Source organism: Cyclopterus lumpus, chromosome 23, assembly GCF_009769545.1.
Source record: "Cyclopterus lumpus isolate fCycLum1 chromosome 23, fCycLum1.pri, whole genome shotgun sequence".
In the NCBI taxonomy this organism is placed as follows: domain Eukaryota; kingdom Metazoa; phylum Chordata; class Actinopteri; order Perciformes; family Cyclopteridae; genus Cyclopterus; species Cyclopterus lumpus.
The window spans coordinates 359554-384485 of NC_046988.1; the positions used below are offsets into that span (position 1 = coordinate 359554).

Below are 24932 nucleotides of genomic sequence, written 5' to 3' on the forward strand. Positions count from 1 at the left end.
CTCAGAGATCAATTATCTGGTGATGTGGTTTCTGTAGATGGCATTGCCCTGGCATCCAACACCACCGTAAAGAATCTCGGCGTTATCTTTGATCAGGACTTGTCCTTTAACTCCCACGTGAAGCAAATCTTAAGGACTGCATTTTTGCACATCTTGTCTCAAAAAGATGCAGAAAAAAATATTCACGCGTTTGTTACTTCTAGACTAGGTTACTGCAATTCCTTATTATCAGGTTACTAACTCTGCGTCCTCCACGGAGTCGTTGTAACTTCACGTCTCATCGGGTCCATGGGACCAGGCTGTGTCTGATGCCTCCTGCTTTGGCCCTGCTGATGTGCCCCCCTCCTCTCTACCTCCTTCTGTTTCATGGATTGTGGAGGTCTGGATCATGGTCCATTCCTACTAATTATTCAGAAATGTCTGTCAAATTCATTAAATGTGTTGTAACTTCGTAACGTTGTTCATCTGTACACATGACATCTATTGCTTCTGTCCATCCAGGGAGAGGGATCCTCCTGTTGCTCTCCTGAAGGTTTCTTCCCTTTTTTCCGTGTGAAAGTTTTTTTTTCTCCTATTTTTGGGGAGTTTTTCCTGATCCGATGTGAGGTCCTGGGACAGGGATGTTGCATGTGTACAGATTGTAAAGCCCTCTGATACATATTAGAAATGTATGATATTGGGCTATACAAAATAAACTGAATTGAATTCACGCAAACCATACCTTGGCCTTCCATTAATTTGGCATTTAGGTCCTATACCCACTGCCTCACACTCACCCACCATGAGAGAATACCAGTTCAGGTCAAGTCATCAAAGCTTTGACAATCAAGAGCTAGACCTGATTAATACCTTGCTTATAGGCCATACTGTAAAATTCAGGTGCTATCTGTTTTGTTTGGTCAGCAATGTCAGTGATTTCAGATATCTATGGGTCAAATGTTAATAATGGGGAAATCAGTAAATAGACACAGAGTTCGGTTTGGGTTTATTCAGGTTCAGAGCTTCCAGGTTCATGGAATTGGGTCCGGGAAAACCTAAATCTAAATGACTACAGGCCATGTTGATCCCAATATACAGTCCTGATCCCTCACTCATACCAGAATATTGCCATACATCAGAGACTGTGATGCCAATAAAAGTAGCAATGGCAATTGACTTGTAGCATTGATAATAGATTATTTTCATTATCATCTGATATTAAAAATATGTACAGTATATTAATGTATTGGCATCTTAACAGTTTGTTGCACGTATAATAAAACCACAGTCCACTGCTTTCTATTCCACCATCTCCTTGCCCTTACATGAAGCATGGGTTCAGAAGAACTATTGGAAACAGATTATACCCTGATTATTCTGTCAGGAACATCCAACAGAAGATTTGGAGTGTTGTTGACACTGCAGACTGTGATAAGCTACACACTGATGCTCTATTTCTGTCCCCACAGCTGCATGTTCACTGAACGCCTCTGATTATTACTTTAAAAAGGACAGTCATGGAACCTTCAGAGCTTGATGTAGAGATGATGCAGTCTTCTACAGCACCACTGTTAAAGAAGCTTTACTGTAAGCACACTGAACTTAGTCATTTAGTTATGTGTTATCCTTTTAAACAGAGGTTTTCATTACAGACACCTAAATACTGTGACTGCCTTATATCTGGTAATTATAGAAGGTTATCATACATGTATACATGTATACATACTAACATATCTGCAAGGAGGCAAAATCTAAATCATTTCTTAGTTAAATATCAGTTTTAAGTCTCAAATAACAGCTGCTGGTGATTTAGGCAAAAAGAGCAAATGAAGGCAGCTAATCAACATTAGGAATGTGCAATAATGGCTAACATGGTAACATCAGTACTATGCTTATTTATACAGCACAGAGTCATTCATAATCACACAAATTCTGCTTTCAGTCTAATTGTTTCTAGTAATTTTTCCTTTTTTAGTTTTTGTGTTTCAATTTCCTAGTTCAATGATTTCATCCTGTAGCCTATTTTACATTCTGGTAGGTACGTTAGTCTCATTGGAGGTTCTGCTGCTTTGGCCTCTGGCAGTTGCTGTTCACATTGTACAAACAATAATCCCCTGGAATATTGTGCTACAGGGACATTCTGAATCTCATTAGCAAAAGGCAATGCTAACATTTCTAAGCAGAATCATGGCTGTAAAGAGTGAGTTAGCGTGTGCGTTCTTCTTGTGTTCAGATTTGACTGAATTATGACAATTTATAAAAAGAAGCTGTGCTACCTTTGCAGCAGATTATGTCAAAAAGGTGACGAGGAAATCAAATGTGACAGCAGAACTTCAGATGCTGCACATATTGTTGCTGCTCTGGACCTGTCAGGTCTGTAACTTAACCGAGACATACTGAGAAGTCTGGACTTGAGACCTGGCTCTGGTCTGAGTAGCATTATTGGCTTCTGGTATATCCAACAGTCATAGTACATTCACACACTGGCACAGCTGCACAGAACTGAAGCTGAAGCCATGCACATTCCATGAATGAATCCATCTAGAAGTGTTTTCAGTGACCTTTCAAATCAGCACAGAAATCCGAAGCCTACAATGCTGTGTGTGTGTGTGTCAGAGTGCAGAGAGACTTACTGTTCATTTACGACAAAGATGCAGTTGTCTTGGGAGGGGACGCCTGACACCGGGTGCTTACAGGTCACCTTTCTCTCATTGTGACTGCAGAAAGAGAGAGAGTAGGAGACAGGAAGGACAAAAGGGAAGAGAGTGTTTGAATCTCTGCACCAACACCAAGACAGTTCAAACACGAGTAACGGACAGAGAGCTGAAGGCTGGGAGTTGTAATTCACACAATGAAATACAATAGTGAAAACAATAGTACATCTCCATTATTAACAGTACCACATCTGCATTATTAACAGTACCACATCAGCATCATAAACAAACAACAAGAAAACTCAAAGTGAAATCATCTCTCTGTAGAGTCAGCATCACGCTACAATCACACTCCCTTACACACCTCGAGCAGAACTTCAGCATAATGTCCTGTTTGGATCTTAGTAAAAAAAGACAGTTTTAAGATGACAAGAGCCCAGGTCCTCCAAAAGAAAAGAAAGTACAAACTGAAGTTCCAAAACGTTGTGTGCAGCCGGGTCCACAGCAGACTGGAGTGTGAGAGTGACTGCAGCAGAACAACAGTGGACTGATTCCCTCTCTCCCTCTCTCTATCTGCCTCAGTGCCACTTCCTATGTCCATTTCCCTGTCCTGATTCTACCTCTTGTTATGTTCTCTCATAACTTCATTCATCTGTTTGAATTTGAGTTGTATTACACAGCATGTGTGTAACAAAACACAAATGCTGCAATTATATTAATACAATGTGTTGATCAGTTATTAATTGGCTCTAATTAAAGACTTCATATCCCATATCTCCTTTTCTTTCATCGCTCTGCATCTCGTCTCTTCCCTTGTTCTGTCTCCGTACATCTTCCATACTGTTAGTTGATCATCACTCTCACTTCTCCACTTTCCCTTCCACTGTCTCCGTTTTCGGTCTCACTTCAATGTATTGTCTCTTCCACAGCTCAAGCTGTGTGTTTGATCTTCACTAATTTTTCTCTTTTTCTCACTCTGTTTTTTGATGATTAATTTCACAAACTTGTATTTATCTCTTGTTTGTTAAGTTCCTCTTATTGCTGCTTTACGGTTTCCTTTTTTTCGAACACTTTCTTGCATTATCCCTTCGGCTGTTTCTCTCGGACCCCTTCACCTCCCTCTCACAGAACAGGAGAGTTGTGTTATCGACCTGAATGCATCGTGTGTCTGTTGCTTTCACAACATGACATCAAAATAAAATGAACGCACATTGAAATATCATGTGTTTAAGAGACTTGTGTACAAGTAAAGTGCTGATATCAAATAGTGCACCAGGAGGCCTCTGGTGGGGCAATCAACTGACAACTTCACTCATGTCAAATAAAGTAGGACCAGTTTGGAACAATTGCAATGTCATTGTGCTTGCATAATGTCGATCAAGATATTCATTTATTTATTTTTTTTATAACTGAAGTACAATATTCAGAACCCCTCCCAGCCCTGATGGTGCAGCCACACAGAGAGTTGTATTGTTAGATAGCATCCAACCCAAAACCAATGCTTTAGATGGGGTTTTACTGTTTGTGTTTGGACCTGCATGGAGAGACACATTCTGTTACTTAGCCTGAACTGACACTTTAAATAATCAGTATGGGATGGTATAGATCAACTGCTTCATTTTGTGTGTGTGCGTGTGTGTGTATGGTCACAGGTATTAACCACCACAACACCCTCAAGCACACAAAAAAATCAAACAAAAGTTTAAGCCTTCCCCCTTAAGCCAAAATGGCTATTAATAGAGCACTATTTGATTATTCTTATGTTGATAAATACCAAAAATGTATATCATAAATACTTATACCATCCACACAAAACGGTAGATTATTCTTTACCAACCCATCTGACACCTGAGTTAGAATCCTCATATTAACTCAGTGGGCTCCCTGGGGGGAAAGCATGTGTTGGTCGAAGATGGAGGCTAAGCGTGTGCACTGTTTCTATACCTACATCTGGGGACGCCAGATGTGCAGGAGCCAGAGGGAGTCATGGAGGGTGGGGTAGGGGTCTCCTCCTGGGTCTAATTGAGCCAGTCGGGCAACCTCGTAGCTGGAATAGCTCTGCTACTTCAGTCTAGGGTGACCAGACATCCAGATTTAGGCCGGACAGTCCGGATTTTCAATGCCCTGTCCGGTATTTGTCCTCCTTTTTGGAGTTGCACTGGACCGAAAGAGCCGCGCGATAAAATATTGTGCTGGAACGCAGTCTAACAAATGATTGGTCAAAAGCATTGTCAAATACATATCTGATGCTTAGGTTAGCTTCTAACCCTATATGATTGGTTAAAAACGTAAACAAGGCTCTGTGTGCTGGCTACGTCATATCTACGCTGCTGGCTACATTGACCGAAACTTAACACAAAGAAGAAAACATGCCAAAGCGTTAGACGTCGTTCAACCTAGAATGGACAAAAGAACATGGTTTTATTTCCTTTCATGGCTTCTGCTCTCTGTCGCTGGGATTTTGACATTAGCAGTCGGGGTAAAGCTGCCATTGAAAGACATGCGGGAACAGAGAAGCATAAAGGTAACTGACACAGGTGTTACGGTTTAACAGGCGACTTTCAGACGAATGCGTCTGTTGTCATAGTTACGGCAGCTGTTGAGAATAGCGAGAGAACACGTAGCGGTCCTCGTGAATGCTGTATTGTTTAATTCTACAATTCAATGTCAAACCTTCTCGTATAGTGTCGGGTCTAAACATACCGGACTAGACGTTGTAGAGTCTTTTAAGAGAAAGCGTTCACTTGAGTTGAAACGTTGCGTGTTGTTTATGGGTTGAAACAGGAATTTAGCAAATTTGAAATAAAGCTGGTCAAATAACAAAACACATAATCAACATAACATTTGGAGCCTGTATTGTGCAAACATGTGTCACGTAGAAGAACTCAATACAGTACAGTACAAAAAAAAAATATATATATATATAATCATGTTCTATTTATGGGATTCAAACTCGTATCATTGGGTGGTAAAACAAATTAAAGTCGAGGATCTTACCACTACTCAATTAGCTCTGTTTACACAATTAAATAACGTACAATACAGCCAGCAGTCGCCACGAAAGGCAGAGGGCAACCAGATCAACTTGTGACCACACTGCCGACTACCATGGAGCATGTTGACGTGAACCACAGAGCACGTTACAATATTGCTGGTTTCTCAAACAAATAGTCGAATGTTTTAATTCAAATTGTCTTTAAAGTGCTGCAAATTCATGAGGATTCATCTCAGTGGTTTTTTCCTATTCTGTTACACATACATCATGTAGCAATCACACAAAGTTGTATTGTAGAGAGAAGCACGCCAGAGTCCTATGCAATTCTTCACAGCCTCACAAAATACCGCATAGTATCCTCCTTTTTGGTATACCCTACTTCAGTCCCCTGCTTCTGGAGGAGGGCCAGGCCAGCTGACATGATCAAGAACACCATAGGTTTCCCCCCTAATAAATAGGTGGTTGCAATCTGCCATAACACAGAAAGTAAAGAAGTGATGCTGAAGCTGCTGCTACAGCAGGATTCCTGGAAGAAGACTGGAGTGAGGATGAGCAGAGAAACCAAAAGGCTGAATTCTAGTCTGTTATCTACTATGCTGTATTAGGGCCACTGTGTGAAATAAATAATAATGATCTGAGATTTGGAGAATGAAGTCATAATAGAATATGTTGCTTTGTCCTATGTGAATATTTTAGCATTTCTGTCAGTCCATAGGTTCCTGTAGTCTATTCCTCTGACTGGTAGCTCTGTGTCGTTGTCTCTGTCCCCCTCACTTAGAGACAGCTTTGTTCTGTTTGGGAGGAGGCTTCCAACTTAAATGCTGCAGGAAGCAGATGTGAGCTAAATGGACGGAGGCGGATCCATGGTGGAGCTGATGCAGCAGAGCAGACAGCTAGCAGCTAGCTACCTGGAAGAGCACCCATCTGTCACTCAAAGTGGCCATGCCCTTAATTGCCTAAACTTTAAGCCTTGATATAATTCAAACAGGTGTATAAAAGTTGTAAAAGGGGATATTAGCTAGAGACTAGAACTGGTTTTGTACCAGGCTGTAAACATGTTTATTTCTGAGTTGGTCATTTTACCATGGAGGTCTATGGAGATTTATTCGCTATTAGAGCCAGCCCAAGTGACCATTTGATGAACTGTGTTTGGCACTTCCTTGTTGGCTTTATTTGTCATCACCTGAGGTTGTTGGTTGGTTTTCTTCACATAAACTAGAGCAGGGCTTGTTGAATACATGTCTGTTTGGTCACTGCTCCTGTCAGAAACATCGGTGAAATAGTGTTTGGGTAGGCAGGCAACCTAAAAGAGCCTGTAACAGCTATACATTTATTATGATGGTTTGCCCTGGTCTAGCCCCTTGATATGCTGCTATAGGCTTATAGGCTGCTGGGGGATGTTTTAGGATACACTGAGCACCTATCTCCTCTTCTCTCTCTCCTTATGGATGAATTTACATCTCTGCTTCCTCCCCGGAGTCTTTGTGACTTCACATTCAGAGGGTCCATTGGACCTGGCGGTGTCTGATATCTCCTGCCTGGTGAGCCGGCCTCCTGTGTTGGCCCTGCTGATGCCCCCCCCCACCCCCCTCTCCTGTTTCATGGATTGTGGAGGTCTGGATCGTCCCACTACTTCATACATTTCTGTCATATTCATTGAATGTGTTGCAACTCTGTAGAACTGTTCATGCTGTACACATGACATCTATTGCTTCTGTCCATCTGGGGAGAGGGATCCTCCTCTGTTGCTTTCCTGAAGGTTTCTTCCCTTTTTTCTCTTTTTTTCTATTATTTGGGAGTTTTTCCTGATCCGATGTGAGGTCTTGGGACAGGGATGTCGTATGTGTACAAATTGTAAAGCCCTCTGAGGCAAATTTGTGATATTGAGCTATATAAAATAAACTGAATCGAATTGAAAACTCAGCTGTATACTACTTACTGTGTGCTTCTACTTCAGAAAAATCTATCCGTGAAAAACACACCCAGGTCAGAGTAACTCATGGCCTCAAACATCAGAGAGAAACACTTATGCTGCGTTCACACCAAAAGCGTTGCACAAAGATTCCATGCAAAGTCAATGCACAGACGTGAATGGATGCCAATAAAGCAAATTTTTCGCACCCTCTCCGGCGCGAATGAAGCAAATGAGCTATCTTAAGGAGCTTGTAGTACCGTATTACTACAAGGAGCTTGTAGTACCATATGGCCCCACTAAAGAGCTGCGCTCACTAAATGCGGCTACTCGTGGTTCCTAGAGTCCTAAAAAGTAGGATGGGAGCAAGAGCCTTCAGTTATCAAGCTCCTCTTTTATGGAACCAGCAGTGTCTGCCCCCCACTTTCAGTCCGGGGGGCAGACACAGTCACCACATTTAAGAGTAGACTTAAGACTTTCCTCTTTAAGGCTTATAGGCTGCTGGGGGACGTTTTAGGATACACTGAGCTCCTATCTCCTCTTCTCTCTCTACTTATGGATGAATTTACATCTCTTCATTGCACATTACTAACTCTACTTCTTCCCCGGAGTCTTTGTGCCTTCTCGCCTCATAGGGTCCATTGGCTCTGGCTGTGTCTGAAGCTGGTCCTGGGTCCTGACTCCTTGCCCTTCCTGCCTCCTGCCATGGCCCTGCTGATGCGAATATTCGCAACGCTTTTGGTGTGAACGCAGCATTAGTGGAGGTAATTTACAAACGGACATATTAGTCTCTATAGAGTAAAGCATGGATATAATGAGGAGATATTTAGCCGGCAGTTATAAGTTAGTATGGTAAAAACATACACAATTTGAGTTATAATGACATGTGCTACAATGAGTGGCACTGTTCCTGTTTAGGCCAAACGCTCGTGCTCATTGACTTCAGGGAAATCTATAACCAGGATTCAGCAGCAACAAAGGACTACAGCCAATGAGCCGCAGTCTGTCTGCTGCAGACAACATGTTGACCTGCAAAATGTGTTTATTCAACATTTATTAATATTTGAACGTGTTGCATGTCTAAATTGCAGGGCATTCAGCAAGTGTGGAGTAAATTGGATGAATGGTTCTTGAGATATGCCAAGGACAGACATACAGACCTATTCCTTGCTTTATTAGTTTAGTTTAATATCATTTAATTATTGATCACTTTGCATGACTTTTCCTCAACCCGACTTAAAGACCAACTGCGAGCAGCCCACTTTAGCATTTTAACATTTTCATGAAAAAGTCCAACTGAAATAACATTTTGTCTTCACTAGTTGTAGTAAAAAAATGGAAACATTTTGATTGTATATTGGTAATATTTATTCATCAAAATAAAAGAGTCTATAAATGCTACTTTTGTCTCTGCTGGATGGGAGCCTGTCCCTGTTTGGGTTTGATTGACAGCAGCTGGAAGGCTGCCAGATTACCCGTGTTACATCAAGAGACACAGTCAACAAAATTGCCCTGTAGCCTCCATGTCATTGGCAGACAACGTCGTTAGTGGTATTGAAAAGAAATCATCACAGCAGCATCTAACATTTGCAACTCAGTCTTCTTGCTGTTAAATGTGCTGCAACTCAGCAGATAATTATCTATCTGTCTGGTAACTGACGTTAATAGTGCACCTTTTGTGCAAATGTGTGTTTGGTCGATCGTTCAAGAAGCTAAGGTGCAGGACAAGATGTGTGCTCATGTTTGAAAATTAGATGGAAAATCTACAATAATCCTTTATTAGTGCCCCAGTGGGGGGATTTTAAATGTTGCAGCAGCAAAGGGGTTAGAGCAGAAACAGAGTGACATAACACTACTAACATCAAAGAAGTCAAGTTTTTAACCTTTTGAAAACCATGGACATTATAGTTAGACTGTGTAACACATTACAATAAACATGAGGAAATATATTGATGTTATACATCAAATTAAACAAGAGAACTTGGGCTACAATAATCAGTAAGCCATTTCCACACAACTCAAACACCAACTGAAAGAATTATTAAAATATCCTAATCATCATTTTGTCAGGAGTCAGCCCACTCAGCACGTTTTCAGAACTAGCAACCCGTAGCTCGGTGCTATCAGAATTCTAAAAAATCTTTAGAAAATCCTTCTGTACCAAAGCATCACCGAGATATGAGTCAAAGAACACAGAAACGTGAATCGCTTTAGTGCTTTACAGTCACAAATGTTGCTTATCTTTGGCTTTTTTTGTTGAAAAAAAAATATTTTTCTTCTTCTAATCAACAAAGACTGCTGTATTTGATGTGTTGAACACCATAAGTAATAAACAAGTGAAATATATGGTTTTGTACATGAGAAAATTCAAATTGCACAGATGGTGCCCAAATGTCCATTTCGCCTAATTAATCTGTAGAACCTCTCCAACTTTGTTCTGCTTTACTTTTTCCAAGTCAAACTTTGCAGAGAGACTGGTCCCATAGTGTTCTATGATCTCTGTGGTTTTTGACCTTTGCTCTGCATCCTTCCGAGAGATAATCATCCTGAAAGTGCTTTTTCTTTCAAAGGCGAACCTGACAATTCAACTTTTGCTGTCTTTCATCTTTATTTACTCTTAACCAGTAACACATATACTAATATGTACACATCTGAACAAAAGCACACATGGGTTACCTTTATTATAACACCAACATTATTCAAATATCCTTTGTGGTTGCTGAGATACACCTTTTTTAGTTTGGGTATGTTATTTCGAGCAGAAACCTAAAAAATAGGTTGTTTTCATTAAACTCATTAAAATCAACATGTCGGTCATCCACCCATATAGCATAATTCTGTACATATGCTACAGTATAAAAGCAACCTGTCCGGGACCATGTCCACTTTGAAGATGATGCCAAGAAGGCAAATCCAGCACTTTAATGGTTTATTGCAGCAAACTAGAGGCTACGTATGTATATAAGTAATCGAGAGTCAAGCATTCTTTCATTCCAACCATTCCTCTCAGAGGCCAAAGCCCTTCTTGCTTGTTGGTTGGTAGAAATTAGGCTGTTTAGGGGCAAAGGGCACCAGGTTTGTGTGGGTCATAAAATGGGAAGGAGAAAATGAAGAGACACAGTGAGGCAAGAGAGAAAATGAGAGTCAGGAGGAAAGGCCAAGACAGACAAATCAGCAAATAGATGAAATAAACAAAGAGTGCCAATTCAAAGCAGCCTCTTGGTGCGGTTCAGAAAAGTGTATTGTGACTGTGGGCAACTGTGGCTCAGTGGTGAGCAGGGTCGTCTTTCAATCAGAGAATCGGCGGTTCGATACCCGGCTCCACTAGCCCATGTCGATGTGTCCTTGGCACTTAACCCCAAATTGCTCCTGTAGCTGTGTCTACTCTGTATGGAGGAACCTGATGGGCAGGTGGATCATTGTAATAAAATGGCCGAATAATGTAATAAATAAATAATATTACATTACGTAATAACATTAAGATATCCCTCAAAGTTGTCTCTCTCATATAAAGCTACACAATAAAAAAAAGTATTTTAAACTGGCTTTATAAGTTTTAAATAATAGTTGTAAAGGCAATCGTAACAGGCAACCACTAGGGTCTCCTGCTACGCGGACTGGTGTTATTGTTGGGCCGCGGTGCATTCTGGGAGAACTACGAGGAAATTTCTCTTGAGGAAAAATGAAACGCACATTTAAAAGTGGTGCCCAAAAGCGGCATTCAAAACAGAACATTTCTGAATTAAATGCCAAACTTCCCAAAATTACAAGTCTTTTTCGACCAGCTGGTGAAGGATGCACTCATCTGCCAGAAGAGACGGGTATTGTACTGTTTGCTATAGCTAACATTACCACGTAGCTAACGTTATACTTTGACAGCTGTACTGCTCTGTCTATGTGTTGTGCTTGAAAATACATTAACCTTATTAAACCTATGCTCTCACTATACCCCCTGCGCCCATTATCGGACACGTTTCCTTATTTATCTCCACAACCACATCGTTGTTTAACTTCATTTCACGTTGTCCAACACTGCAACCCTTTTGAGAAGACAACGGCTCTGTACAAAATAATAAAAGTAACCGTTAAGTAAGAAAGGTCATTTTCCAAGCTAAAACTGATCAAAACATATCTCAGAAGCTCCATGTCACAAGAGAGGCTGTCAGGTGTGGCCATCCTTAGCATAGAGAATAAACGTCAGTTTAGATGTAAAGAGCGTGGTTAAAGACTTTGCACACAGATTTGCTAAAATCATGTGTATTCAAATTCAAACCTGTAGAAAGTAGCCTACCGGTGTATCGACTATATGTAGGCATATTTGTTATGTTGTTGTAACATATGTTCTATTTGAGCTGTTTGATAGGCCCTAGCATATGTTTTGTTTCTGTTGGAATACATGTGTTCTTTGTTTGAGCTGTTTTTTCTGATTGAATAAATTTCCCTCAAAAGAAAAGCTTGGGTCCTGTTCGTTTATCTTTGGATAATGACCGCTGGACAATACATTATCCCTTACATATGGGGGGGGGGGGGGGGGGGGGGAGGGGGGGGGGGGCCCCTCAGGGTTATTCTGCAGGGGGGCCTCATGTGTTTCCGTTACGGCACTGATGACACCCTAACATGCTGCAGTTTGTAGCCTGAACAAACACAATAATTCACCATGGTTACAAATAAAACTACAGAGAAAAAGACGGATTCACTAAACTACAACCACTTAAACTCACTAGCACCGACTAATGCACATTATATCACGGACTGGGTAGAGTCGGTGAGACACTATGGAGGGAAGAACCCCTCAGGAGAAATGTTTCTTGACCAAAAGTTGTTTAAGATTTAGGTGCAAATAAAGGGTTTAGCTGTAGAGTCGCTGTGTTTCTGCAGGATGGCGAGACCGAGCCAATGTGGTAAACAATTTAACATGAATAACATGAATACACGCTTGTGTAAGGGCGCTCCCTTCTGTAACGTGTGCCAATATGTCTTGTAAAACATTTCCTTTTCAGTTAACGTTAAGTATAATTAAATAAAAACTTCAACCAACAAAATGCTATTTAGGTATTAGTATTAGCATTTGGCCTTGATCGCCTCTCCTCCCCAAAGAAGATGTGATCAAACATTAATTATCTGTGCAGGCCAAGACCGAGGAGGGAGACTGCAGAGCGAGGAGGAGGAAGCAGAGAGAAGCAGGGAGTTAAAAGGTCATGGAGGGGATGGAGAAGCAGCTGGACGACTGGCAGACAGAGAGGGACCTCATTGGGAAGGTAAAGGAGAACATGAGAGGGAAAAGGTCGGGGAGGGGGCAGCGAGAACAAAGAAAGAAGCAGATATAAGGGGAAAACCAAGAAGGAGGGCTTGAAGGAAAGACGTGGAAGGAGGAAGAAAGGAAAGGGTGGGGGCAGGGCTATCAGTGCTGGTGGCCTTTCTGAAAGGTTAGTGGCCTGGCCAGAGAGAGACGGTGAATGGCAGCCGCTCTACAGGGAGGAGAGCAGACACACACGCACACGCACACGCACACGCACACGCACACACACACACACACACACACACAGGGCCATCTGAACACAAGGCAGCTTTTTCACATGGCATTTAAAGCAAAGCACGTTTGTCCACACTGAAGACTAATGACATTAAATGTTAGCTGACATTTACCATGGAACTAGCTAATTATTGTACTATTGTTCAAAGATGGCGCTTGTGTGTGTCTGTGTGCCGACCTGTTCTAATGTATGTGTTTGTCTTCCACCATAATAAACCTGGTGCTGCGTTTATTAAAATATCAGTTCTGCAGTAGTTAGCTTCCTTGTCCAGATGTTATTCGGTCTCGGTCACGCTCGGTCTCGCTCGGTCTCGCTCGGTCTCGGTCGGTCACGCTCGGTCTCGGTCACGCTCGGTCTCAGTCACGCTCGGTCACGCTCGGTCTCGGTCACGCTCGGTCACGCTCGGTCTCGGTCACGCTCGGTCTCGGTCACGCTCGGTCACGCTCGGTCTCGGTCACGCTCGGTCACGCTCGGTCTCGGTCTCGCTCGGTCACGCTCGGTCTCGGTCACGCTCGGTCTTGGTCTCGGTCGGTCTCGCTCGGTCACGCTCGGTCTCGGTCACGCTCGGTCTCGGTCACGCTCGGTCACGCTCGGTCTCGGTCACGCTCGGTCACGCTCGGTCTCGGTCACGCTCGGTCTCGCTCGGTCTCGCTCGGTCTCGGTCGGTCACGCTCGGTCTCGGTCACGCTCGGTCTCGGTCACGCTCGGTCACGCTCGGTCTCGGTCACGCTCGGTCACGCTCGGTCTCGGTCACGCTCGGTCACGCTCGGTCTCGGTCACGCTCGGTCACGCTCGGTCTCGGTCACGCTCGGTCTCGGTCACGCTCGGTCACGCTCGGTCTCGGTCACGCTCGGTCACGCTCGGTCTCGGTCACGCTCGGTCTCGGTCACGCTCGGTCACGCTCGGTCTCGGTCACGCTCGGTCACGCTCGGTCACGCTCGGTCTCGGTCACGCTCGGTCTCGGTCACGCTCGGTCACGCTCGGTCTCGGTCTCGCTCGGTCACGCTCGGTCTCGGTCACGCTCGGTCTTGGTCTCGGTCGGTCTCGCTCGGTCACGCTCGGTCTCGGTCGGTCTCGGTCACGCTCGAAGTACAAAGTACAGATGAGTCTAACAAAGTTCAGATGAGTCTAACAAAGTTCAGATGAGTCTAACAAACAAAGTGAAACATGATAGATGAGTCTGACAGCTGTCCCTGGCCAACAATAGCTGAAGCAGACAAGGTAGAGCTAAAACTGACAAGCTGAGTCCAATGGACTGCAGCTGAAGCTGGAAGTTGATCTTAGACTGGCAAAAACTGAATATAATGACAATAGTTTTCTGTGGAGGCTGAAATACCTAACCATCACTGCTCATATTTCATCATGTAGAAACTCCTGCTGGACTATCCGAAGAAGCTCTACCTCAGATACCAACATGGCTTGTTGAGTTAATGGGCTGTTCCACTCACACAAAGCCGTCCAGACGAGCGTGCCAACACATTCAACCAGCAACAAGCCAAAGCTCTTTTCTTACACGGAGACCCAGCAGCACAAGAAATTGCCTTTGTTGCTCAACCAGAAAGAAATTCCTCTCTCACAATATTACTCAGGGAAGAATCTTAATCAGGTTAGCTGAGAGACACGCTGTGCTGTAGGACAGGTATGTTTACCCGTGGGTTATGTCTGAGCCTGAATAAGATGCACTCATTTGAATTCATTGTCATTTTATAGACGGCATAGACACCAACACTTACAGTAAATTACACATACACAACTAGAAGGTCTTGATACAAATGTGTTTTCTTCAAAGTACTGATGCAGCTCTTTTCTAATGAACCTGAGTCTGTTTTACTTATGTGAGCCTTTTAAGATATTACCAAAAGTTCTACACATGTATCATTTACAAGCTTCTGACCTGCCAATGACTGCAGTAGAAAGTTAGCCAAGAGCTAACTGTGGTTTGTTAAATATTGTCTATGGCGCCGTACAAATAGTTAAAGCTACATTATTAAACAATTGTTCTCTTTTAGCATTATTGTTTTGACATGGTGTCCAGCAGCAGCAGTTTCCAGTGAAAAAGATCAGATAAAGCCACGGTTCACTATCTGCTCATCAGCAGACACTAGCTGGTAAACATAGTGGAGCATTTAGCAGCTCTGAGCTGGTGGAGACCAAACCAGAGCTAAAAAGTGAATATTAGACTGCCTTTTGTCAGGGGGACACAAACAACAGCAAATGGATGTTAATGATGCTTCTTGTCATCTGGATGTGTAAACAGGGCATGTAATGCTAAATCAGCAATAGCAACTTCCTAATGCGATAAGGCCTTGTTCAAGACACATATTTTAAACATAGCAGGAACAGCATACGTTTACTGGAAACCATTAAGTCCCACATTTAATGGAACGTTTGGTCTCAGATTTATGTCATATGCTAATTATATTATTTCCCGTGCACAGGTATTATCTAAAAGAAAGGGAGGCTCTCGCCCTCTTAACATAGGTCACTTTCATCTGCCATATTGGAGAGGTAATATCTGACCGATTAACTGAATTTAAATCAAATAAGTAACCAATATAACATTTTAGGAAGACAAGATTTGATTTCCAAAAGTCTTGTTGATTGGCGTGAGCAGAGCTCCACAGTGGAGTAAGAGTGTGTAAGCCCTCCAATGCTCACCAAGCACTGCTGCTGTGTGTGCTTGCTGCACTATATACGCAGGAGCTAGTTTTTGTCTCTCCTATGTTTTTCCAACTCGCACTAGGACTTATATACAGAGGAGACCAACCAGCTCGCTAAAATTCAAGAATGTCTTAAAGACATAAAAACATGGATGACCTGCAACTTCCTGATGTTAAACTCAGACAAAACTGAAGTTATTTTACTGGCCCTGAACACCTCAGAGATCAATTATCTGGTGATGTGGTTTCTGTAGATGACATTGCCCTGGCATCCAACACCACTGTAAAGAATCTCTAGTTATCTTTGACCCAGACTTGTCCTTTAACTCCACGTTAAGCAAATCTCAAGGATTACATTTTTTCATCTACATAACATTTAAAAAATCAGGCACATCTTGTCTCAAAAAGATGCAGAAAAGCTGGTTCACGCGTTTGTTACTTCCAGACTAGATTACTGCAACTCCTTATTATCAGGCTGCTCTAATAAGTCTCTTAAATCCCTCGAGTTGATCCAAAATGCTGCAGCTCGTGTACTCACAAAAACTAAGAAAAGAGATCACATTACTCCTGTATTAGCTGCGCTGCACTGGCTCCCTGTAAAATCAAGAATCACATTTAAAATTCTTCTCCTCACCTACAAAGCCTTGATTGGTGATGCACCATCATATCTTAAGGAGCTTGTAGTACCATATTGCCCCACTAGAGAGCTGGGCTCACTAAATGCGGGGCTACTTGTGGTTCCTAGAGTCCTAAAAAGTAGGATGGGAGCCAGAGCCTTCAGTTATCAAGCTCCTCTTTTATGGAACCAGCTTCCACTTTCAGTCCGGGAGGCAGACACAGTCACCTCATTTAAGAATAGACTTAAGACTTTCCTCTTTAATAGTGCTTATAGTTAGGGCTGAATCAGGTTTGCCCTGGTCCAGCCCCTTGATATGCTGCTATAGGCTTATAGGCTGCTGGGGGATGTTTTAGGATACACTGAGCACCTATCTCCTCTTCTCTCTCTCCTTATGGATGAATTTACATCTCTCCATTGCACCTTATTAACTCTGCTTCCTCCCCGGAGTCGTTGTGACTTCACGTCTCATAGGGTCCATTGGACCTGGAGGTGTCTGATGCCTGGTGAGCCGGCCTCCTGCGTTGGCCCTGCTGATGCCCCGCCCCCCCTCTCCTCTCTACCTCCTTCTGTTTCATGGATTGGAGTTCCATTCATACATTGTCATATTCATGTAATGTGTTTATGTAACTTTGTAAATGCTGTTCATTCTGTACACATGACATCTATTCATCTGTCCATCCGGGGAGAGGGATCCTCCTGTTGCTCTCCTGAAGGGTTCTTCCCTTTTTTCCCTGTCAAAGGTTATTTTTGGGGAGTTTTTCCTGATACGATGTGAGGTCAAAGGTCAGGGATGTCGTACGTGTACAGATTGTAAAACCCTCTGAGGCTAATTTGTAATTTGTGATATTGGGCTATACAAAATAAACTGAATTGAATTGAATATTGCACGAATAACAGATGAATACAGAATAAAACTTGATAAATCCATCCCATTTCTCATGCTTTCAAATGATTGCATTTGCTCCCATTGTATTCCATGTGCCACACAAAGTATATCCCTCTTATTGCTGTCACACTCCTGTATTAGCTCCCATGTTGCTATTGGTAATTGCGACAGATGGTTGATGGGATTGCGTCATGAGCCATGCGAGGATTCCACCAAAGAGACAACCCAAAGAACTACTGGAGAGATAGAAATCTGGGAGGAATAGAGGCCATCTCTCCTTATGTCCTTTTATCCTCTCCTCTATATTTCTCTCCACCTATCATCATCATCATCATCATCATCATAGTCAGCTGCAGACAGCCTCTCAGTGCATATAGAGGCCAGTGATATCATCCTCCTCCTGGCATTTAGCCAGACAAAATCCACTCATTTTGCTTTTTCACACTTGATTGTCTAACGTAACTTCCAATGTGGGCATTGTTAGACTAAAGACCATTAAAAGCCTCAAGACCTGCCATTAACTATCCATTACTGGGAGCATGTGATGGGTTGTACATGAGCACTCAGCCGCTGGATCAGTTATACATTTTGTACAAAGCACTTAAACCTGCTCATCAGTAAGTTAATGTTAAAGATGAAACCTGCAGTGTATTCACATACATGTATGGACACTACTTTCTACTTTTTTTTTAACAATAATATTTTAAAAAAGAAATGGAACTGGTAACCTCTAGTATAGCATCTAATGCATGTTTTCTAAGGTGTAAGCGTGGTTCAAAATGGTCTGCCTGGTAGAGCCTTTGTAAGAATTCGGCCAACAACTTCTCTCGTTCTGGTAGATTTATTCTCTGATCACAAGCAAAGTACAAGCTGCGATCGCGATGCCAGGGGAGTCACAACAACTCTCCCTTAGAACCAGAAGTTCAGCCTTTACATACACAGATTTGGTCACAGGTTTGTATGCATCATCCTAACTTCTAATTGGCGCTGAACTATCAAGGAAGGGGATAATTCCATCTCCTCCTCTCTTCTCACAGGACTGAGCCCTGCAAGGCCAGGCCACTTTCTAATGACACTAGAAGATAACATATGGGTGTGTTGTGAGAAGCAGACATTCCCAGACATAAATTTCACCTTCTATGTGTTATTCTGAACTTGAGTAACCTGACAAAAGCATAACATTATGACAATATATAAGAATTTATATTATCAAAGGCTGCAACTACTAATGATCCAGTGAATATGTTTTAGGATTAATTGTTTATCCATGGTATCTGTGAAATGTTAAAATGACTGGCATGTTCAGAAAACACATGCATATAGCATATATAATAAAAAACAGCTAGATTATATAAAGGCACCAGGACTTCAATTCAGTATTCAGTCTGTATTGCATAAAGAAAAAAGCGTTGTAAATATGAAATGCTTCTACCTTTCACCCGAACAGAAAAGACAGCTGTTGTGTGACTCCAATGAGCTTAAGAGCAATCACACTATTGGTTAGTGACTAAAATGAATTATTGATTGAACATAATTATCTGCCAATAGATGGATGTATTCATTGTGAAATCTAATTCATAATGAATACATCCATCTTTGAGCTCATGGGGAGAGTGGTCGTCCCGCAACCACAAGGTACCCGGTTCGATCCCCGCTCTCCCTATAGTTGCATGTTGAAGTGTCCTTGAGCAAGACACTGAACCCCCAGTTGCTTAATAACTAAGGATGTGTCAAATACAGAGAATAATTTGGAAAGAAATGGAAACTCACAGATTCTCTGGTGAAATGACAATCAATAGAAAAGTCACTTTTCAGTGTGTAAGTTAAAGAGAAAACTTGGATGGAGATCTCAAAGTCAACCTGAAAAGAAGTGTTGCTGCTAATCTCTCACTGCAGAGGAAAGCATCAGCAGCTATTCTGACGGTGTGAGAGATACAACATGAAAGCAGCAATACAATGGACGGTTTGGGTTTTACCTCCAAGTTGAGTTCTTTTTAGTAATGTCGCCATGTTCCCAGATCTCAGAAATGACCTTGGTGACCTCGGTCATTACTGATAGAAAGTACAAAAAATGAGGTCGATCAGTTATCTTGCTCATGGTCTCATTTATTTCTAGCAGTTACCTTTAAGTTGACAGTGATATATTGATGTGTAAAAGCATCCTTGACTCTTCCTGGGAGTTTAGGACAAGAGAAGCGAGATGTGATGATCTATACATTATGTACTACACATAGAGGGCACTGCTATGTGGACTTAGATGCACAAACAAACAGCGACACAAACAGGTCAGACAAAAAGACGGGATTGGAACTAACTGCACTGCATCGCTAAATTAATCCACAGTGAAAATTGAGCTTTCCACTCAATTTGCATTGAAGTCTTGTTTCAAAGAGAAAATAAGTAAGTAATAGAGACACAACAGAACCATCACACTATTAGGTCGCTGTGATGGAGAGGCTTTTCTCTAGCTGTGTTTAATTGGCAAAGCTTTTTTCTGGCATTCACAGTATCCATCAGCTCTAATGTCTCCATCCTTCACTCCCCGTCCTCATTGCCATGAGGACTATGAGGAAGCCATCCACACGGTTGATCTATCAGCTGAGCTGTGGCTATCTGATGTGACTGTCAACATCCTGCTGGTGCCAGCTGGAGACGGCAGCAAAGTCGTGGCTCTGAATAGGTAACCAGATAGATAGTGGATATGAAGGTAGGTACATCTCTTCTCCTATCAAACAGCTTCTCTACTAGATATGAAACAGACACATTTTGTCTAACAGACAAACTAATGAATACAAAATAGATGGATATTGGAATATTTTGACCGACTGATATAACGAAGTGCCCATTAGACTAAAATAAATGATCCACCTCTTTTAGATAGAAAATACATTGACTTACCCCTGATACATAAATAATAGATTTAATTGACCTAACAAAAAGAAAATAGAATTGTCTCCACCCAATGAAAATAAAAAAAATATGATGTTGCATATTTTTCCTCCATATATAAATACTTTCAGAAATGAAATGAGTGAAACCTCAAATTCATCATAAGCTACAACTGATGTGATAAAACGAGGCAATGCTCCAAGATAAACACGCATCTGGATCTGATTTAGCTTCCCATTGACTGCTTCTGTATGAACACACGCATCCAGTGAGCGGTGATGACAGGAGCTGCTGAGGAAATGGCACCGCTGAATCACCCAGCTGAAACAGCACACAGCTCAGTGCCACGGTGAAGCAGCTCATTTCATTTTGCTCATATTTTGAAAGAAAGCCTTGGCAACAAAATGTGTGAATCTTGCATCACAACCCACACTGCCAATAAATAACCTCTCAGCATATGCCTTATTGCACGGCAAATCTCACAGTCTCTGCGTTCCAGGAAGATATGCACACTCCAGAAATCGTAACAAAACACCACCGCGATAAGGTCCACAGCTTGTTGACTCACCAGAGAAATTGTAGCAGGAGTTAAGGAGGCAGGCAGAGCAGGAGGAGCACGGCTGCCTCTTCCATGGGCTTTGCTCCGGGTGAAGGCAGCTCTGCTTGTGCGAGCGCTGCTAAACAGCCCTCCCTCCCTTCCTCCCTCTCTTTCTTTCTGCTGCTGCACCACAATTGTGCTGGAGTTATCAGACAGATGTGTCAACGTGGAGTGGATTCCTACAAGAGAACCCCACAAAGCTGCCCAGTGAAGGCAGCAGGACCAAGCATGTCCTGTCAGATGTCAGAAGGAGGAGCATGGATTCTGTACACTGCTTCACTGCCACCATGGACAACACACAGGGTTTGTCAATGTATCTACATGTATCTAATTCATCTGCTGTTGCATTGCTTCATCACAAAATCTGCAAGCTAACATTAACATCGGAGCCAATGACCATTAGAGCATACAGCACACACAGGGAAACATATTGAGCTCAATTCATACTTTGAGTACATCTGGTATGCATATGAAGCATGTTTAACGGAAATACTGCTGCAGAATATTTGGTACATGACGAGAATTGTAAAAAGCACAAATGTGTGCAATAATGTGAATATAGGTAGCAGTTTTTGCCTGATGATGGCACTGGGGAGCTAAACTAATCCAAATAGGACCTAAAGCTATTCCACTACCCAGCATGCTTCAAACTTATGTCCAGTTGCAAGAAAATAAGATGGAGGAAATAGACTTCAGGCAAACCCAGCAACATTGGTGACTGCTGTGCCCACATCTCTACTGGGACCTGGCTCCAGGATCAAGCTGGACTTGTCACGCGGGCTGCAGGACAAAGTGCAGGACTGGTGGGATGAGAGAAAACAGACTCTGTGCTATGGAGATGGTTTTAGACCATACAATCTAAAATGTATAATATTTATTTTGGAATGATGGTATTATACCATGGAATTACAAAATAAAATATTTTTAAAGGACCGATTTATTGGCTCCTAATAAGAATGAAAATTAGGTATGTCCCTACACATGTTCTTGGATGAAAGACCTGCCCCATCATGTAAATGTAATGTGATTCATTCAGAGCTAGTAGCCTCGCAACAGCCATGCTGTTGTTTTGAGTTGTGAGTGAACTGTATTGCTGAGCAACCTGGATCTCAGCAATACAAATTATGGCATTGAGGTCAACGTCTAACCCTAACCAGTCAAGGTCAATGTCAAACATTACCTATCAGATGTCAATATCTAACCCTCACTATTCAAGGTCAATGTCAAACCCTAACCATTGCAGTCAATGTCTAACCTTAACCATTTAATGTCAATTTCTAACCTCAACCATTAGATGTCAATGTCTGATTGTAACCATTAGAGTTACAGTCAATGACATTAACTGTCTTGAGAGTTTCACAACGTGTGGGTTACCTTACAGACACTAGTACTTGTTTCAGTTGCCCCCACATAACCAGAAACAAACCATAAATAGTGTGTTAGTAAGTGACTTGGCTCCATATCATGACAAAGTTGCTACTGTTGTAAAAGCAAGGGCATGTTGTACCTTAAAGCTAGCAACAGGGTTTGTGTTTACATCCATGCAAACTAATTACAAGCAGCCTAGAGCTAAATGTGCCTGTCCTATATGTGTAACATCATCAAACCTCATTTACATACAAAGTGGATTATGGGAGATTAAAATTGCAGTTCAGGTGTAAAGATGTGGGTGTTTTGTGCTGTAATGCTTCTGTTGACTGTTGAAGTTTGTTACCAGCAAGAAAAGTACACATTCAGTGTACTTTTCATCTTCTCAAAATTTCCAGCAGGAGAGACACTTTTCTGTGTCTCCTCAAAGCGATGATGCTTTGATACCATTTCTCCCGATGTGTGTCCCGCATAAGTGCTTTCAGTTGTTTCTGCCGTGGAAAATCCTTTTCATCTGTGAAATGAATGTCTACATCTTAGAGCCGTGTGATTCTTCTAGCTTTAGCAAGCGTCCTTTATGCTGCACCATTTGTCTGTCATTTAGCTATTTCTAGAACAAATGTTGTAGGTGTGAATGTTGCCCTCGGGGCTGAAGGTTGGTCTAATGTAATGAGTATAGGCCTTTGAAAGAGTACTATGCACTTAGGTATCAGTGCTACAGTTGATGGAGCACATGTGGTGCATTAAGACAAAAAGGCCAGAGACAACGTTCAGGGAGGAAATGGCAGGTAAAGGGGACATCGGGAACACATTAGCTGTTTCAATGTACTTGAAGAGCAGGGAGGACATGGGTGTTTGTGTGTGGGTGACAGATATGGTACGAAACAGTTCTCACATCCACGGACACAAATACACTTACTGTATAGCTGCATCCCAACAGTAGTGCTTATATTTTTCATGCTCCATATTTTCCAAAGAAGAGCTAATGGTGCGATTAAATGGCAAAGTGAAAATTGTGAACTCTATTGCCACCTCCACGTATTTTGGCCCAATGTCACATCAAATATATTACAAATAAACATTCTGTGGATAACATGAAAATCAGAAGCAAACAGAACAGCCAACGTTAGTCATCTAGGGATGCTCCAGCGAATTATTTTCTCAATTATCAATTAATTCGTTGAGTTTTTTTTATTAATCAGTTATAAAATACTGAAACATACAAGGTGATATCTTCAAATATATTCAGTTTACAATTATATAAAACTGTGTTTCTATTTCTTATTCATGTCCACTAAAATGTCTGACCTAGACTACATCGACTTAAAGTTTGTCACTAAAGGAGGAGATGCCTGTGCATTCCCTAAGATCTGAGATTCAAAGGTACCCCATGTGCCACATATTTACCAAATATTGATTGACAGGGAATGTCTTAGACACAACACTTCACCGGTGGTGGGCGGACAGAGACAAGATCCAGAAATTCATAATAATGGGAGAAAAAGGAGAGTTTGTCTTTACTTTAAAACCATGTTAATGGGGGAAACCATGTTAAAACAAATAACCACAGCAGAGTTTCAACACATACTGTAGAATGTAAGATAAAGAAGACTGAAGGAGTTCAGGAGTTAGATACGTTTTCAATGTAGTGAGTCTGGTTCGATGTTATATGGTTATTATGGTTATATTCATATGTTGAAAATGTAACAAGAAAATTCCAAATCTGTTACTTAAAAATCATTCCACAAATCAAATGTGATATGAGTTGAGTCAGAAATGAGGTGATCTTGTATCACAAACAGGAAACATTCCCAAGACAGTCGTAAAACGCTCATAAGTCTGCTGAGGAAATCAAATGACAAATATGTTGCAGCAAGGGCATTTAATATGACACCCCCAAATACCCAAAACCTTTTCTGATAATCAGTGAATGAATAGAGTTTATTGTGTCCTTCTGGATGTGTACCTAATAGCATCACTGCACAGCCAACAGCTGATGTACAAGGACACATGACTGCACAAACAGTCCAGCTGTTAAATGTGTACACATGAAAGGAGTGAGACATGTTCAATCTGAAAGCTCTTCAACTGTTCAACACCGAGACTCCTGCTAACCTGCTGCTGTGTGTGTTCACCGTACTCATATTTCAGGGCTGTCATGTTAAACTCACGTTACCAAGACAACAGTGATTGTCCTCTATGCTCATTGATTTGTGAGAGTGTCAGGGAGAGAGCAGCTGAAGTTACCTGCATGCAGCATTTTTAAAAAGGGCATGTTGTTTGGGGTTTTGGGATGTCTGACTACTAAGTGCTAAAATCCCTTTAGTCTAGATGTTTACTGTAGGAGCAGTATAGAACAGGTAAAAACAGTCTGAACAACCACTTCAACTGAAGCTCCTCAACAGCTGGTGAGGGGATGAGACAAGTCTTCTGCAGTCAAAGTACTCAAACACTACATGTCATTCATACATTCATACACTGATATCAGATGCCATCATGCAAGGTGCCACCTGGCACAGCCTTCAGGAGCAACTTGGCCAAAGAACACTTAGAAATACGCACTACTAGAGCCCGGGATCGAACTGCCGGATTTCCAGTTAGTGGATGAACCGCTCTAGCTCTGAACCACATAATAGAGTGGCCTCCGAGGGGATTTTCTGTTCTGCCCTCCTTTTTAAATGTTGACAAAATGTCTCCTCCAGTCTATTGTAACAGGACTAAAACCATTCCAGAAGCTGTTCAGCTGTATGCTCGCATGAGCATGCTAACATTAGCATTAAACACAGAGTACAGCTGAGGCTGATGGGAAGCTTATTCATAGAGCACATTTGAAAACAA

The 24932-nt window shown here is 42.0% G+C and overlaps 1 protein-coding gene across 3 annotated transcripts in view; it reads right to left on the reverse strand.

The window, feature by feature from the left end:
• Positions 1-24932, reverse strand: part of LOC117726137 (pleckstrin homology domain-containing family A member 5-like) — a 195770-nt gene that overhangs the window by 66108 nt on the left and 104730 nt on the right. For all 3 annotated transcript variants that reach the window (XM_034526227.1, XM_034526226.1, XM_034526229.1), the window contains exon 4: positions 2613-2696. In XM_034526227.1, the coding sequence (XP_034382118.1) occupies positions 2613-2696 (84 nt within the window). The remainder of the gene's footprint in view (positions 1-2612; positions 2697-24932) is intronic.